At 41.3% G+C, this 14,075-nt stretch overlaps 1 protein-coding gene across 1 annotated transcript in view; it reads right to left on the bottom strand.

The window, feature by feature from the left end:
- The window catches only part of Slc1a3 (solute carrier family 1 member 3), an 80,449-nt gene extending 66,635 nt beyond the window's left edge, over positions 1-13,814 (bottom strand). Inside the window, exons 1-2 of the mRNA XM_003470216.5 lie at positions 13,630-13,814; positions 11,489-11,763 (exon numbers count right to left, since the gene is read on the bottom strand). Coding sequence (XP_003470264.1) covers positions 11,489-11,669 — 181 coding nt within the window. The 5' untranslated portion in view covers positions 11,670-11,763; positions 13,630-13,814. The remainder of the gene's footprint in view (positions 1-11,488; positions 11,764-13,629) is intronic.
- Positions 13,815-14,075: the final 261 nt, after the last annotated feature.

Here is a 14,075-nt window from a genome sequence, read left to right as displayed (position 1 = left end):
CACCAAACCTGTCTTAGGACACTTTCTTTTTTATAGCTTTTTATGTTTTTTTGATTTTAAACTAAAAGTAAGTTTATCTGCCGCATAAGTAAAATAACAAAACAAATAACCAAAGGAAAGGTTCTTGAATTATTTTTATCTTACTGAATTCCTCTCTACATTTTTTGTTTCTTTTCTGTTGACACAGAGTCTCCCTATGTAGTGCAAGCTAGCCTTAAACTTTTGGCAATCCTCTTGCCTCAGCCTCCCAGGTGCTGGGGATTACAGGCATGCACCACCACACTCAGCTGTCTACACCATTTCTGCCAGAAGCCCAGACTCTTCTAAAAAGCTGCTTTCAGTCTGAGTTGGTTTCTCAATATTGCTTTAACTTGCTTCTGTAATGACCTTCAGAGGAAAGTCCCTAGTTGTGCTTGATTTATAGTGAATGGATCACTTTCTGCCCAACAGCTGTGTTTTTCTGGGGATAAGGAAGTGAATCTGAAAAGGTTTGGAACTCAGTTGTGTACGCCAATATGCTGCTTCAATCAATTTGCCTATGGAGTTATGAGCACTATATGCCCGACTGAAAACTGATACTCTAACCATGTAGCAAAGGTAATCTGTTCTTTCATTATCCTTCATTCTGTATAAAGCACTAATATCAGAACTTGCAATGCCCTGGAAATTTTACTGAATGTCAGCTTTGCTTATGTATTTACTTCACTTGCCTTAAAAAAGCAAATCCAAATGGTATGGTGGCACTTGCTGTAATCCTAGTACTTTGGGAGGCTGAAGCAGGAAGATTGCACATTCAAGTCCAGCCTAACAACTGAGTAGTTTAGACAGACCCTATGTCAAAATTTAAAAATTTTTAAAAGGATGGGAATGTACCTCAGTGGGAAGGCTCTGGGTTCAATGTCCAACACCACATACATGTACACAAATCTAAATAAACAAAAATGGAGATGACTTTGGTCACGGGCAGACTCTTAATAGACATGATTTTCTTTTGGTGCCTTTACTTTTACATTCATGGAGAAACTGTAGAAACCAGCAGACTTCCTGTTAAGCACACATATTCCTAGGGGTTTGTCTTACTTGCTTTAAAGATGGAATTTCGTGTGACGCAAAGTGTTTGAAAGCAGAGCATGTTTTCAGGGTGAGAAGGCCAGATATTGCCCATCTCCACTGTCATTAGGGATAAATGGGCCTCATCTTACACAGCTCTCTCACTAACAGTCCACTGTTCTCTCTGGGAAGCCGCAGCAGTTGGTGGCCTGGACTCATTGTTGGAGAATTGGAGAAGTCTCTTTGGGGACAAAAAGAATGGAATTACTCTCTCTGGAGACAGGAACTCTGTCTTGAAATTCAAAACTTGATTGTGCCTTTCAACTCACTGCTCCTATTTACCTTCGCATCTTGGTATGGTACACAAAGGGAAAAACAGTACCTGCCCTACTCCCTGTCTTAATTCACCCAGGCTTATCATATCTAAACCTCTTTGGGATTTTTATCCTTCCCTTTGTGGTTTCAAAACCTCTTGAGCACCTTTGTCTCTTTCCATCATTCTCTGCAAACTATTCACGATATTTCAACTTTTTCAGGATTGTGAAATTGCTGAGGTATCATCTATGATTACAATGCACATCTCTTAATAGGGCACGGTGGTATGAACACTCCTGACCCATTCTTATACTTGGTTTGTGTGATGGCTGAACTTGGTGTCCTGAAGTGTTGTGTGTGTTTCCTCATTTCACAGCAATGATGCAGCCCATTCAGCTGCCAGGCCAAATACCTGATGGATGATAGCATCCCAGTGTCCCATAAATAACAAGTACTCTAATACCTGGAATGTGCAACTTGGAAAAGATAGCACTTAAACTCTGGTTGCCTCCTTCACATAGCCTTGTTTATATTAGTGCAAAAACAAAGGCTTTCACTGTTCTGTCTCTGATTTGTGAAAGATGAGCAGAAAGATATGCCTTCTGTGGAGGTGTGCTCTTCCTGTGTCCTTAAAGCCTGGGCAGGAAACACTGCTCAATCATCTCAGCCAGAGCTGGGATATTACCGAGAAGGCAATAACATTATTGAGAAGGCAAGAGGAGAGAAGGTGACTACTTGCTACGTGGAGAGAACAGCTCAAATGAGTTCAAGATCACTAGTCCCAGAGAAAGGGTCTTACGATAGTACAGTATCATGCATTGGAAAGCAAAAATGGTATATCTAACTCCACATGTTCTGATTTTTCAGCCCAAGGCAAATAAGATTTAATACAATTTTGGAGTTGGGAGCAGATATTAGTCTACATTTATTTTAATGATAAGAAAATAAGTGGCCTAGAAGTTTGTCTTAAATCATAAAATGCCTTAGCTGATGGCAGAGCTGGGCCTGTAACCAGGACCTTGAGGCTCTTAGTGCATCTTAGCTGCATTCCAGAAATTTGCAGATAGGACCTGGAAAGTGAGCGGGCTGGGTGTGGGTATACACTGGTGCAGAGTACAGTGGGAAAGTGCTTCAGAAACTGCAACAGCACAAAAATGGAAGGTATTATTATTGCAAATAATTATTCTAAGCACACTTGCTTACTGGCAAGAGAAAATTAGAAATTGCCTGATTAGTTTCAAATTTTTCCAACATCTAGAGTTTTTTCAGTATCTCAATTAACAGGAAGAGAAATAGAGCAAAATAAGATATCCAGAGATAATCTTCAGGCAACATCAAGACTTTTACCCTTTGCTTCATAATAACCCTGACCAATTCGGTTGGAAACCAGCCACACTTCTCTCAAGGCTCTGGCCTCTCCTCTGTCACCAGCACCTGACTCTAATGAGCAGGAAACACACACACACACACAAAATGCTGGAGCAATAAAGGAACCAGGGAGGCAGGGAGTTCTCCAGTAGGACCTGAGTGGCAGGAACAAAAGAGAAATCCAAGTACACTAGAACATTTATAAAAAAACATTTGCTCAGTACCTTCTAGTTTTCCTGAGAGAGGCATCTCCTGCCAGGTGCTCCTGCCCACTGGATAGTCTGTGCTGTGATAACAGCTGCCTGGGGATTACTTTCTGATTCTGCTCAAGAGGCCAGTGAAGTCTGAGTCAGATACTGTCAGTATCACTCACTTTGAGGTTTTCATTTCTGCCTCTCAAGGCCCTTGACAACTATTAAGTCTCTTCCTACAACTCTCATGACTCTCTTCTATAGGAAATATGAGCCACTTCTCCTAAACCTAGGCCTGGTAAATATCTTCTGGCCCTCAGTGTTTCCAATTCCTGGCTTTTGTAGTTGTCTGGCAGATCAGGATTGCCAAATTAGTACACATTATGGATTGCAAGGATATAAACAAAAGACAAGGGGTTTGCATTTTTTATGGACACTTTACCTGCCAAGCACTTAAGGCAGTTAAAGTTACAAAACTTGTCCATGGCAGAATGGGGATACAAATCATGGCAGACAGTTTTTATAATTATTGTCTCTTACATATGAAGAAACAGAGGCTCAGCTCCAGAACTCGAACATAAACCTAGTCTGCCTGCCTCCGGAACCTAGAGCTAGGATCCCCACTATACCTTCCTAGATACACCCACACAATGGGAAGCAACTCCCTAGAAAGCTTTGTGAGGGTAGAGAAGTGAAAAGGTTCTATGTGTGTGTTACACATCTATCAGGCACATGCCACCCCCACTGTTTTACTTAGTTTTCTCATTGCTGGGACAAAATACCAGATACACAAAATTTAAGGGGGAAAGTATTATTTAGCTCACAGCTTGTAAAGGTTCCAGTCCATAATCGGCACAATAGAGTAGCATAGCAGACAGACATCATAGAAGAGAAACAGTTCACTGTGGGGAGAAGGTGCAAAGCAACAAGGGATGACTGTAACTCTTTTTATCCCTTATGTCTTATCCAGGCTGCTTAGGGTGGGTAGCACTGATGCCCTTAATCTTAGTGCCCTTGATGCACCATGCATCAATACAGAGTCACACACTCTATATTTAGCCATCACTGAAAAAGCCTACCTAGGACTGCATGAGTTTTGGAAGGACCTTTAAACACAGGCTATAATATTTAATCACTCTGATTCCCCAACAACTCATGCATATTCCCTTATGCAAAAGACATTTAGTCCATCTGTAAGAGCTGACAAAATCCTGTTTCAGCATTACTGAAAAGTCCAAGTCCAAAATCTCCTCTGACATGTAAGGCAAACTCTTAGCCTCCGGCCCTGGTACAAATGAAAAGAAAGTTAAATAATTCCAGTATTCAATGGATCAAGATACAACTTTCTATTCCAAAAGTTACAAATGGGGAATAGCAAAAAACTGGAACAAAACAAGATTGAAATCTGGCAGGCAAACATAAAATCTTGTAGTTCTACTTCCAGCATCCCTGGCAAGTTGTGAACCCCAAAGGACTTGGGTGGCTCCATCTCTATGATGCTGCTAGTGGTTGTAGCTCCCATGGCTTCTCTCTGGGGCCTGTTCTGCTCCCTCCTTGTAGCTTCCCTCAGACAATCCATGTTCCTAGTTTCTCCAAACTTCTGGGATCTCTACTACGCCTCTGCATTTACACTCACAGCTTCACATACTTCTTCCTCTCAGGAGTACAATATCTGGCCTCCCAGAGCTTCTTCTGAAATTTGGGAGGAAGCCTTGATCCTACAAGTTTTGTATTCTGAATGCACCTAAGACCAGCATCACATGGATATTGCTGAGGTCTGCTCCCAACTGAAGCAATGCCAGGCTTTCCTCTCTCTCGGATGTTAGGGTCTATGAACCAAATCTTGAAGAAAAATTTCCCTAGGCTGACACCATTAGGGAACATGGTGCTTTATGGCAAATCTTTCACTTTTGCAACTTTGAAGCTGCAAATAACGAGGTCCTGTTTGTTCTTGTGATGCCCTCAGGTCATCTTTTCTGTTGTCTTCTTAAACATTTAGTTTTTTCTTGCTAGGCTTCTCAGTGACCAATTTCTCCTCCATTCCATCTCTGCTGGCTACAGCTTTACTGGGACTTCCTTTCTGGATGATTTCAAAATCATTCCATTGGGTTCTTTGCTCTTAATTGTCAAAATACATCTGGCTAAAAGCCCCCAACGGTAGCCATGCAACAGCCTCAACATTAGACTGCCTTGAAATTTCCTCTGTCTAGTTAGTCTTCACCCCTTAATATAAGTCTCAGGCAAAGTCTCTGGGCAAGAGCAAATGCAGACAAACTTTCTGTAAATGCATAAGATACACTGTCTGGAGTCAAATAGCCAATACAGTCCTTCTTCCCAGCAGAAATCTCCTGAACCTGATATTTACCGACAGAATTTCTAGCGGCATTCTGGCCTTCTGAGCTCTGACCAGAATCTCCCATCAAGTACAGCCTCAGGTGTTCTAGCTCTGTTTTTCAGCAAGCATCTCCAAATCTTTCCTAACTCTTCCCTTTTCTACAAGTCAGCTCCAAAAGCTCCTAAACCATATGGTCAGGTACTAACATGGCAATGGACCCACTTCTCTTGTACCAAATTCTGTTTTAGTTAGTTTTCTTGGTGATAGAAAATATCCAATACCCAAAATTGAAGGAGGACAGGTTTATTTAGTTCATAGTTTGTAGAGGTTTCAGTCCATAATTGCCTGGCTCCAAGGCCTGGTACACAGCAGCCAGGTATCTCAGAGAAGAAGCAGTTTATCGTGGGCAGAAGATAACAAAGCAACAAGGGACAATGACCATAACTCTTTCTATCCCTTATACCTTATCCAGGCTACTTAGGGCTGGTAGCACTCACACTCTTAATCCTAGAGCCCTTGATCCCAGCATTACACTATGTGCCATAAATAAATTCCAGTGTCACATACTCTAGATTCAGTCACCTCTGTAAAAGCCCTACCAATGATGGCATGAGCGTTTGGGGAAACACCTAAATGCAAGTCATAACACCCACCTTGACTTTTTTTTTTTGTTTCCTGGCAGAAGTTCTTACTTCCTATCCCTGTGTCTTTTATTTCTAGCAATTTCTCAGCGTCCTCCTCCCCATGCCTCTTTCCCAGGAGCTTTGAAACAGTTGTAGCATAGTCAGTTATGGTACTTCCAGGAGAAGGCTTGCCTCAGGACCACTCATCCTCCAGTTCCCCAAAAGTCTTCTACTCATTTTCTAGAATTGCTGAAGAAACCATTAATCTAGACCTGAAAACCAGTCCTCCATTCTTTAGATTCTTGTGTGGAGATGCCCTTGTGTCTGGAGACTCAGAAGGTGGGACTGATGTCAATTTGGGTGTCAGACTTTGCCTGTTCCAGTAACTTAAGCAGGTAGCCAGTGCAGTCCTATAACCAGCTGGGTCATCCCAGCAGCCGGCTGATAGTACATCCGTCAGTTAACTTGCTTGGCTGAACTAGTCCACCTTAGCCAGATAATGTCCAAGGTACAGAATACAACATGGCATTCTTGAAAGATGAATGCTTTCAGCCATAAAAGGCAGAGGAGCTAGTGCATTAGAATACCAAATTTACTAATCATTGCCTAACATCCAAAGACAGTATCATCCTTGTTCAGTCTGGAGAAGGTGGGGCTGTTTGCTTTACTGTACATGTACTATAGTGGCATTGTGCCCCTAACAGAGATCACTGTCTGTGTTTACCTCAGCCCTCCCAGCTCCTGAAGCTTCTTCCTGCATTCTACCTTCAAAAGGGTGCCATCAATAACCTGGTCATACAGTCAAGAAATCAAGTCATCAGCCTGTAGGATGCCCTCTCTCATTCAATCACCAAGTCTTTGAGTGATTCTAATAATCTCCCAATAAAAATCTCCTTTCCACCCCTCCTGTGGAGGTTCAGTGCAGACTTCTAGTGAATTGTCCTAATAAAATGAGGTCATGCTTTCCTGGGAGCAGGGACTGGCACCCAGAGCAGTGTGGTAAGAGCAGGAAACAGGAGTGGTGGATTCGAATTCCATTCAATATGCACCAGTAGGAGGGTAAAGGTCTGAGCTTTAGTTTCCTCATTTGTAAAATGAAAGAAGTAAGAATGCCTCCTTCCCTGGGTTGTTAGAATGTTTAACTAAAGTTAAGACGAAAGAATAGTCAGAATGCAGTGTGAACATTATATTATTGCTAGCAGCGTTTATTATTTTATTATACCTATAATGACCAATGAGGAAACCGAGGCTAAAAAAATGTTAAAATCTTCTCTAGAATCATAGAAACTATTAACAGATCTAGCGTAAGCATCTAGGTTTATTCTTCACTAAAGGCCGTTCTGTCTCTCTCCCTCCCTCTCTCTGTCTCTCTCTCAATATAGCACATGTAGGAATCTCAATGCAGGTGCTTATATGACAATGGAATCTCTAAAGTATTATCAGAGAAAGACGCCATATATTACACAACACAATATGAATAATATGATCTCACCCCCACCTTTTGCTGGAGACAGTGTCTTGCTATGTAGTTTGGGCTGGCCTTGAACTCAGTACCAAGTCCAGGATGGACCTTGAACTTGAGGCAATTCTCCTGAGTCAGACTCTTGAGTGTTGGATTGCAGGTATGCCCCACCATGCTCATCTAATTTCATTTTTTAAAACTATAGAATTCATTACAAACTTCTCTATTGTAGTCACTGACTGATGCATATCCTCTCATCTTTCTCTTTATCTATTCTCTCCCACTGAACTAATTGCATAGCGCAGGGCCAGATACACAGGATTTAATGTTTTTTAAATTGGTGAGCGGCGTTGGATTTTTAAAAAATAAGTGATTTGAGCAGGGCATAGTGGTGTAATCCCAACACTCTGGAAGCTAAGGAAGGAGGATAGTGTGAGTTATAGGACAATGTGGGCTACAGAGAGAGGTCAAGATCAGCCTGAATTACAGAGACCTTGTCTCAAAAACAAAAAAGTAATTTAACTTATTTATTTATTAGAGAATAGTTAACAGATGACATATTAATAACTTATAAATAACAAAATATTCAAACTATCCCAAAATTTATTCAGAGGAAAATAATATTCATTCTACTCCTTCCTGTAGAAACCTGATTCCTATCCCAAGAGGCATTCATGATGACCAGTTCATCCAGATATTTTTATAGAAGTGAACTGAAATTTATGACTTCTAGTGAAATTTAAATTTGCTCCAGGGAGTAATGTTATTTCATAAAAATTTAGGCCCTTTGTTTTCTTTTTTGAGAAGTATCAATTTCTCTCAAACCTACGCAAAGGGAAACTCAAACTTTCTGAGTATGTATAGATGGCAAGACTGACAGAGAAAGATGCCAGTACTGTATCCACAAACTCCATCAACTGAAACCACCGTCTGACTCCATGCAATTCTATTTAGAGTCCCACCCCTGAAGTGGGTCTTATGATCCATTTCTTCATAATCCTTTGCTGAGATTTGGTTCTTATTTATTGTGCAATTTGGGGAAAAGAATTGGTGTTCTGTGACTTGAATAAGACAAATGATTTTCCCTTTCTTTCAGCAAAATGTTGAGGTCACTCTAACACAACTCATCACAGTTTGAGACAAGAAAGTGCTTTCTGGAGGACGAATAACACCCTTTTCAGTGTATTTTTGTCAGACAGATGCCTGCCACATCCCTGCAATACACATTATCCTACTACTTTCTGAACAAAACCTCTTAAAGGGACTGGAAACTTAGAACAGCTTTTGTCAGGATGCTAACTTGCTGTAAGTACGTGAGCTTTTGTCATTGTACTGCACACTGAGACTTAAACATTGCTGAGAAACAACACTGGAGATGTCACTCCTTAAAATGGAAAATCAGGCTGTATAAGAAGTTGTATGGTTTTAGAGGATACTGAAATATTTACTATTCTCTGCTTTATTCTGAATATATGAGTTTGGATGTTTCTATTCCTTCATGATATTTTTCTAGCTTCCATTTCTATACTTTAAGTATGTTTTCATTTTATTTTAAAAAGACAGAACAGATTGAACAAAAAAAATCACCTTTGCTACCTAGGTTTTCCCAGTGCTTTTTACTAAAAAACTTGCAGTCTAAGAATTTGAAACTTAAGTAATAGCTATAGTTCTTTTCATAATATATTTTGGGAAATAACTATTTCCTTCTTCCTTGCTAGTATCTTTCCTGTTCTTTTTTATCATATCAGTGCGGTGAATAAAAGAGTTGGTGTCCAGACATACCCTCTGCTTTTATTTTGTTTAAGACTGATGTAGACGTGGAAGCTAGTGACTAGATAAATGGAGTCTTTGTTTCACTGGGTCTTCACTGCATGACATACCAACCGATAACTGAAGGGTTCTTCCTTCTCTCCTAAATCTGTTTTGTCACCAAATTATCTATTTGTTATTCCTAGTCTTTGGTGTAGACTTGGTGGTCTCGCTGCCTGTCAATGAACTCTTTTTTTAAATGTGTCCTTTGTTAGTGCCTTCTTCTCGTTGCTCCTAACTCCTCAGTTTCCACTGGTAAGGCCAACCATGAGGCCTTCTGCCAGCTGATCTACCCCAGCTCAGCCAACTCTCATTGCAGTTCTCACAAATTGGAGGAAAGGCCTCACTGGGCTAGGCAGAAACCTTAGAGCTCCTAGGGAAAACAGACCTCAACTCCTGGTGTGTTCTTCTTATTTATTAGAGATACTATTTCTTTATATTTAGGAACTTCCGTTTCCAAGCATTTGTCTTCCTGTATTCTTTAGCAGAATTATTTCTCTATTAGATACTGAATTCTTCTGGTGTTTACAATACACTTTGAATAGGTGTTACATATAAAAAATTAATGCAGATTTGTCAAATGAATGAGAAGGTTAAGTTTTCTGCTGAGTTTAATTGAGCAAATCAAACCATAAAATGACAATGACATATGACTGCATCTAGCTCTGCTTGCTAACTACTCTTCACCCACACATGGAAACATTTCTCTTCCTGGCATTTCTCCTGTGATGTCGACTGGTCAGCAGTTGGCACAAGACTAGTTTGACTTCCTGGTTTAGCACTTAATAGCCTTGTGACTTCGTGTGAGTTGATTGATCTCTCCATGACCAGTTTCATTTCTATACCTGCCCACTCACTTTATAGACTTGTTTAAGGATTAAGTGAGCTAATACCTGCAAAACACGTAGAAAAGAGCTGGAACAGCACTACTTAAATGTTAGCTCTCAGTATTACGTAGTTCTTCCTACGTAATGAGATCAAGATATTGCATTTTTGCCTTGAGTCTCAGGTCAATGACCTGCACTGAGCTATCTCTTCCAGGAATATACTCAAGGTTGGGAATTTAAAAGAAAGCCATTGCATCTCTGAGTGAAGCAGGACCTATTCTCTTTGAGCTTCTTTACAATTAATTGAATGCTCATTAATCAACAGTCATGAAAAGGAGCCAAAGGTATTGAAATGGGATATAGCTCAAGTTTCATGACAAACTATATTTTAATTTGTCTGCAACTTATGAATCATATTTTCCTGAAAAAAGTCATATTTAGATGCTAAGAATTTTCTTAATTTTTATTAAGTCATTCCTTCTTTATAGTTGGAGATTGTGGCTAATTCCAAGGCAGTTATTAACACTGCATATGATTGCCTTTTTTGGTACCCAATTAATATAAAATTAAGTTAGAACTTTTTTTATAACCAGGTTTTGGTGTGTATGTTTGCCAACCTAAGGACTTCAGTATTAATTTCATAAAAAACTCCAAGTAAGTATTTTTTTCAGCTATGTTGTAAGGTAAGATCAATGGTAACACTAAAATTTTATTATCAATAAACAAAACAAAATAATGTTTTACTAGTACAGAGTACTGCCAACTATACTACATTCAGAAGGGACTAAAATGTTTCTAAAAAGCTGGTGCCAGCATGCTAGTGCATGTCTGTAATCCCAGGGCTTGGGAGGCTGATGCAGAAGGATCACCACCAGTGTGAGGCCATTCTGGGCTACATAATGAGTTCAAGGCCAGTTTGAACCACAGTTTACCATTTTTTCCCAGTCACTGGGTGACAACATGCAAACATATAAAAGATTTGATCTATGTGCTTAAGCACTGATGCTCAGCTTCAAGTTAGCACCAATTAGACTATAATTACAGTTAAGGAACCATACCTCATTTGGGGGTTACTAATTGTATAAATTAGTTTTAAGGGAAAGTTGACGCTGTATAATGATTAGATGTTGGCCTAATCTAGGATGTTTGCTTGTTTCTATTGTTACTTAACTGCTCATCCCTAATGATTAGATTGCTCCTTTATTCCTACACAAGATGGAAAGGAATTGATTTTTTTCCCTTTGCCACACAATTGAATGATTTGCATAATGCATTGTGAAACTTCTTTCAGATTTTCATGTGTTTACCATATATTGTTCCGAATATGTCAACAAGCTAATTTTCCTGGAAAAATGTACAGATTCAGAGGAGAGCCTGGGCTATCATTTTGAATATCTACAATGAATCTATCTGATAATGTTTTCAGGCAGCCAGATCCCCCCCAGAGAAACAAGATACAGGATTTTCTTTTGTTTGTTTCTGTATTTGCTTTTTGTCATGTGACTTACCCACAATGACAGCGGTGACAGTAAGCAGCACAAAAGCATTCCGAAACAGGTAACTTTTAACATCCTCCTTTGTGATGTTCTGCACTTTCTTCTTAGCCAAAAGTGTGCGTTTGCGGACTCCTTGCTGGAATCTTTCCATCCTGCCTCCCATCCTGGGCTCTTCCCCATTGCCTTTGGTCATGTCTTATTTTTCTGAGAATGTCTCTTCTTCACACTTCAGTCTCTTGGAACTACCCCAGAAAGTCAAATCTCCTCTTTGGTGTTAGAGAACACAACTAGACCAGGAAAGAAAGAGACAAGAGTTACAGATTTCAGGGATGAGAAATCAATGCTGCCCCATACTGTGGCAGGCTATGGGTAAAATGCATAATCTTAGGAGAAATCAAGGATTGGCGAGCCATAATATGCAGCTTCTAGGCTAGAATGTGCGTATCGTAGAGGACCATGTGTGAGAAATGGGTATAAATTCAGAATGTAGAAGTGGCAATTTGTGTTCTGTTTCTCAAAGTTTGTCCTTTCCCCTCCAATCAGGCTAAAAAGAGGGCCCTTCTGAGCCACACGTGAGGTGCACCCTCCATCCTCAGCCTACCCCCAAAACTTGGTGAAGGGCCTTGCACAATGAACATGCTCAATAAATGTCCAATTAGCTCAACATATAGGAAGTACTCGACAATTGAGTGATAACTCATGTTGTATTTGTGGTTGAAGGCATAACTAGGTCAATGAAAAGGGCTAAGATACTGATAATCATTAGGTGACTGTGCTACATGTAGTAAAGTAACTGATTAGTTTCATTAAGGGGGAAAAGAAAAAAGAGTTGGGCCAAGTGGCACACGCTTATACCTAGTTATTCCAGAGGCTATCACGGGAGGATTGCAGGTTCTACTCCAGCCTGGACAATTTAGCGACTTGGCAAAGCATAGTCTCAAAATAAAAAGAGGTGGGGGAAGCCAGGTGTGGTGTCCCACACCTTTAATCTCATCAGTTAGGGGCTAAAGTAACAGGATTCCAGGTTCAAGGTCAGCCCAGACTACAAGGAGGGAGTGGTGGGTGTGGGCCTGGGTCAGGCAACTCAGAGATTAAGTGACCCTGGGTTATGGAAGACTCTGAGAAGAAAGAAAAAAAAATATGAGAATATCAACCAGTAATATCGTTGTGAAAAGAGCACAGAGGATATGAGAAATTCTGCCTACTTTACAGGATACCTTTTGAATTTTTTTCCATGAAATAACCAAGTGCTCCAGGCATGTCTAACAAATTATCTGAAATTATAATTCATTTTCATTTTATTATAAACTCAAAGACAAAGTGGCATTTGCCTGTGCGGCAAACACATCAACGTCTTCTGCGGAAACTATCACTGACTCCTACGTATTTTAAAATTTAGGATTTCTGCATGAAGTAACGAGGAGGATCCAGTTTTTCAATCCAAGCATTACAGTGTGTGGTTTCTAATTTCTTTAAAGCACTCAGGTTATTCAAACGCAATTAAGAAAACCTTTCCATGCTGGCAATCAGCGATTCTGGAAAACCAAGGGACTCCTCCCGCGCCTTTTAGAGTGGTGACCCCTAATCTTTCCCGCGATCAGGGGCAGGGAAGCGCGGGTGCCTGCGCACGGTGCGACTGGCCGGGAGAGCGCGGCTGCGCGTCTACGGGGAGGTAACTGGACACCCAGGATTCCTCGCAGGCTTCGGCAAATCCAAGGGTGGAAAAAAGATTTGCCTAACAGTTTGACTTTTAAACAAAATTGCGGGTTGAGGTCACGGATCTGAAAATCTACAGCTTGATTAAGACTTTGCACCGCATTAGGAGTTTAGAGCCAGATTTTTTCTATTTTTTTCTAACTGCGCTGGATTCTCTTTACCAGCCCGTCACGTTAAAGCAGACCGGCTCAATCTCGACTCTCTTCTTGATCTCCAACCACAACCTACCCCTAATTCACCCTGAGCGACTCAGATCCAAATTGGGAGTGGATCCGGTGCAGACACCACACGCTCGCTCCGGACGCTCAGCTGCTGGCGCGGACTCCATCCACCCACCCACAAGGCCAGCTCCTGCGCTCCGCTGGAGCACGACGTGGACTGGCAGGGAGGAGGGCAGAGAAAGGAAACCCAGCTGGATCGTGGGTCCGGACGCTTACCTCTTCTGATTTCCCAGCGGGTGGAAGGCAGCCCAGGCAGTGACAAGGTGCAGTCCGGGCAGGTAGGACGGCGCAGCAGGACGCAGCGAGCGAGCGGCAGGCTGGCCCGGACCCTCTGCATGTGCTCGCCAACTGCAAGTTACTATCAGGGCCACTTAAGAAACGGGGCGGAGCCTGGGCGCGGGAAAGGGGGAGCGGGGAAACGAAAACAGAACCGGGAAGGCGGGGAGAGCCCCGAGGTTTCTGGAATATTGATTAATTTTTGGCTCACCGAATGCAGGCTTGCTGGCTCAGACCACTTTCACGCTTTGTCAGCTCACTTTTCATTAGGAATGCAAGATCGGGACCAGGAAGATTGGAAAATAAAGCTCGCACACACTTGGGAAAGCTGGAAGTCTTGATTAGAACACTTTCAAAGACTTCTCTAAGGCTAAGTTTAATTACTT

Source organism: Cavia porcellus, unplaced genomic scaffold, assembly GCF_034190915.1.
Source record: "Cavia porcellus strain 051 isolate PalLab524CR breed Dunkin Hartley unplaced genomic scaffold, mCavPor4.1 scaffold_11, whole genome shotgun sequence".
Taxonomy (NCBI): Eukaryota; Metazoa; Chordata; class Mammalia; order Rodentia; family Caviidae; genus Cavia; species Cavia porcellus.
Note: the sequence above shows the minus strand (reverse complement) of the source record. Positions and strands in the feature narration are given on the sequence as shown.